Raw genomic sequence first — 4,473 nt, 5'->3', positions numbered from 1 at the left:
GTCCTGTTCATTTGCAGCTTTATTCCCATCCAATCTTACAAGGATTCGATTCATTAAGAAGTGGATATGGATTTTCACTCGTCGATAAAAACCACATCCGAACTACTAAACTTATACATTTATAAATTATTTATATATATAAATAAAATTTAACTATAATCAATTAATAAAATTAATATATATGTATTGATATTCTAATTTTATAAGTTATTTTATTGTATTTTCACATTAACTATTATTTCATCACATTAAAATTTCTTGTACACACCACATGTTATCATATTCAAATGAGTGAATCATGTATGTCACAAATTATTTGCATACATAATATTTTAGTTATTCACAATTCACAACATTTTTTTTATTTTAATTTTTGAAATTGACATATATAATTAATTCATATATTTCTGAAACTACAATGTTTTACTTTTATGTGTTTATTTTATAATTATTTTCACATATTTTCAAAAAAAAATTATTTTCACAACATCTCTAACTTAAAATAGTTTGTTGTGCTTAAGTTTTTTTTTATTATTGAACCACGTTAAATTAAAATTATTCATCTCAAAAAATTTAAATGGATCCAGTGGTCCGATCCGATAATCGAAGATCCTAATGAATTTGTTTATGAATTACGCTATTAAAAATCTGAAATTGATCCGATCTCAATCCAATCCAATAAATTTAAATGAATATTAATATGAATTTAATCAAATCCAATCCACATTTGAACACCAGCACAAGGATAACTTAGTCTCGTTCGCATTGTATATCTCTTAAAAAGGCACTTACGCTTCAATTCGACGGAAATGGAATGAAATTTTATCATGTTTTACTAAAATTGCACCAAAATTTCCATCCTATTTTAGCCAATATTATTGTATGGTAATAATTCTATTTTAAATGAAAAATAGATTATGCCCATTATTTGATACATTGACGTCTTACGGATCGTAATATCTTAAAATTTTTATGCAAATCATGTTTTCCGGTAAGAAAAATATATTTAAAAGGAAATCACAATAGCGAATTTTGACACGTAATTCAGAGAAAAAATTTAGTCAAAACGGACACCGCTAAATAATTCACTTATACGTAGATATTGTCAAATTATTTTTTCAATGTGAATTTTAAGGTAATTTTCACAAGATTAAGTAAAATGAGAATGGTGGCTACCAGCAGAATAATAAATTCGCTACAATAAGTATTTAATAACAAAATTTATTGGCTTAATTTGATTTAAAAATGTGCAATAACATGAATATTAGTAATATCCATACATTAAGAAATAAGATTTTTGTAACTCCCGAATCATTGATATTGTCACAGGAACAATATGTTTGATTCCCTTAACACAGATTAGGAGATTATAATTTTTGCCAGCTTTCAGTGTTAATGCAAAACCTCTTATAAATACCAAATGATTTTACTCTACAAATCAGAGCTTCAACATACATAAACATTGCTCCATTTGCTTTTCTTTTGGTTTCTGTTCTTGATAGCTTGTTTAGAGATGGCCAAAAAGTTCAGCATTGGCCGCCAAAAGATCAAGATTGCGAAAATAGAGCGTAAGAATCACCTGCAAGTTACCTTCTCAAAGCGTCGATCAGGCCTTTTTAAGAAGGCAAGTGAGCTCTGTACACTTTGTGGAGTTGAGATTGCCATTATAGTCTTTTCTCCAGCTGGAAAAGTGTTCTCCTTTGGACATCCTAATGTTGAAGGTATAATTGATAGGTTTTTTAGTCGCAATCCTCCACCTTCAAACTCAAGCACTCTCCATCTCGTTGAAGCTCATCGTAGTATGACTGTTTGCGAGCTGAACTTCCATCTCACACAGATTTTCAATGAACTAGAGGGTGAGAGGAAGAGAGGAGAGGCACTTGATGACATGAGGCAAGCTAGCCAGAGCCAGTTTTGGTGGGAATCTCCAGTCGAAAAGATGGGATTTGATGAGCTTCAACAATTGAAGGACTGCATGGAAGCGTTGAAGAAAAATGTCAACAATCAAGCTAATAGCATCTTGATTGAGAATGCAAATTCTAATTTGCCACCTATTGGTTTTAATGGACACAGGGCCTTTAATCAGTTTGAAGCTAAGCCTAATCAGATTGATCCTGCTTCTCATGTCCCTGGTTACAGATATGGTAATGGTTATTTTGGTCTGAGCAACTTTGCTGCGTAATCTGAGCTTGTGTCTTGCTAGACAGTTCTGAGTCTCCATTTTGATTGATTCTGTGTGGCTTTGCCGGAAAAGAAAGTTCATTTTTCTATCTATTGGTTAAAGTTGTAACTTAAATTTGACAAACAGTTTGATCTGAAGTTTATTCTGAGGTTGTAATGGATATTGTTTTTTGAAAATGGTCAGCTGCATATGTCTAAATATTCTTTAAGCTTAAAATGTCAATTACTATTGAAAAGTTATAAAAAAAGAGAGCCCTGTGGGCATCATTGGTTTCAAATAGCCATCATCAACTAACATAAGCACTGAGAGTTGGATGAAGGTGTAACTTATAATCTTGTTTTTCATATCAAAACAAATTATATTGGGAAAGAAAAATTACCAACTTTTTTTTGAAATATTAATAAAAAAGAAGAAGCAATTGATTAATCTATAAATTAGATTTGAAAGATGAACTGACTTGCGACTCAAGGAACTGGATCTCGAAGCCAACGGGGTTTTGTCATGCATTTGACAAACTCAGGTTACAAATTTAAATAGAATATTAACATCTACCAACCCCCACTATATCTACCTTTACTATATATATTATATTTTGTTCGTTTCGGATATAGCATGACTTTTTTTTGTAGTGTATAAAATTTACACATTAACACTCGAGATTCTGTAATGAGTAGATATTTCCACAAAAGTATAATCGATTTTCTGATTAAATATAGCACGCGATATTTTTCTATACTTTTCGCATTCAATTCTAGCCATTTTCGCACCCTTTAATGGATCTAATCAACATATATACATATAACTCTCCCACCCCTTTTCATTACTAATGGATTATCCATACTATTTTATTTTACTAAAAATGCAATGATCTTATTTTGTTTCTCGGTTGAAAACATATGTCTTTAGTTACATTACATGAGAAGTATTTTTCTAAACATATTTTATCTTTACCGACTCAATTAAGATCCCTCGGGAACAAAATCTTACCCTTTTTCTATGTTAGCCAAACAGCCAGCCAGATGAGAGGAGATTAAAAATTTTAATATTAAAAAAAATGTTTTATTTAAAATTACACAAAATATGACACGAAATTATGATATGAATGTACATAACATGAAACGAATTTTTAACTAGTCATGTTTTGATTTACTATTCATTTAAACTAAACAGAAAAGTTTCCTGATTTGAAAGTATATAAAACAAACGAATTGTCGGGTTTAACTAAACATATACGAATTGGGGGGTTTAAGGTAAAAAGGTCTGAGCTTTAGTGGCTCTAAGGTATAGAGAATGGGTGTGTATGTACAGTATATGGGAAGAGGGGTTTTGGATATGAAGGAATTTATCTGATTCTGAAATGAAGTAACGCTGCAAGGGATTTTGGGCTTGATTAGGAAACCAAAATCGACCTAACCCCAAATTTGTATTATAATTTTTTATGAATTGACTTGTCAGGACATATGTTCAAATTGAATTCGCAGACGCACATGAATACATGCAAGATCTCATATTATTACGAGAAAAGTTATCTTTTGTAATAATTATTTGGACCCCTAATATTTATAAGATTGGATTTTTTAATAATATTTTGGACCCCTAATATATTGTAGTAGAGGGTTGTTTGGTTGAAATAATAATTATTTGTTCTTTTTTATTGTCTTATTTTGAAACAAATAATAATTTTTCCAAAAATACATATTTATTACGGTACAATTACAGTCAACAATTTCATATACGACATAATATTTTTTCGTATTTCGGTTTATCTTTTTCGTACACAAACACGTAATTGTAAATAAATAAATTAATTAAGAGGCAGTTTTGAATTTACCTTTGTTACACAACATGAACAGATGTAAATTGACATATATACATATTTAAAGAAATATTTTAAAAATATTTAAATATATTTTATAAATGTATATTGTATTTATAATTTTTATTAATAAAATAGAAAAAAATTTCAAACTCAGAAATTTGACAACACTTATAAGTTATTGACTTAAACTCAATTAATAAAAGTACTCCTAACAAAAAAAATATATTGAAAAAGAAAAATTATTATTTTGTGAAAATGTTAAAAACAAAAGAAGAAGCAATTGATTAATTTATAAATTAGATTTGAATGAGACCTTTGACGATTTTCGCTTGCGACTCAACTGGAGGAACCTAAATATGGAAGCGAACGAGGGCTTGTCGTGCATTTGACAAACTCACCACACATATTTCAAGTAAAATGTGTCACGTGCACATACGAGTAATGTAATTTATAGAATTTCCTTTTGGCTTCC

At 29.5% G+C, this 4,473-nt stretch overlaps 1 protein-coding gene across 1 annotated transcript; it reads left to right on the top strand.

Annotated features, from left to right (window-relative positions):
• The first annotated feature begins 1,513 nt into the window (after positions 1–1,513).
• Positions 1,514–2,182, top strand: LOC141702284 (agamous-like MADS-box protein AGL62). Its single transcript, XM_074505984.1, has one exon. It carries the CDS (start codon positions 1,514–1,516, stop codon positions 2,180–2,182), a length of 669 nt encoding a protein of 222 aa, XP_074362085.1.
• Positions 2,183–4,473: the final 2,291 nt, after the last annotated feature.

Source organism: Apium graveolens, unplaced genomic scaffold (assembly GCF_009905375.1).
Source record: "Apium graveolens cultivar Ventura unplaced genomic scaffold, ASM990537v1 ctg4838, whole genome shotgun sequence".
Classification (NCBI taxonomy): domain Eukaryota; kingdom Viridiplantae; phylum Streptophyta; class Magnoliopsida; order Apiales; family Apiaceae; genus Apium; species Apium graveolens.
The sequence above is the reverse complement of the archived record's forward strand: the minus strand, read 5'-3'. Positions and strand labels throughout refer to the sequence as shown.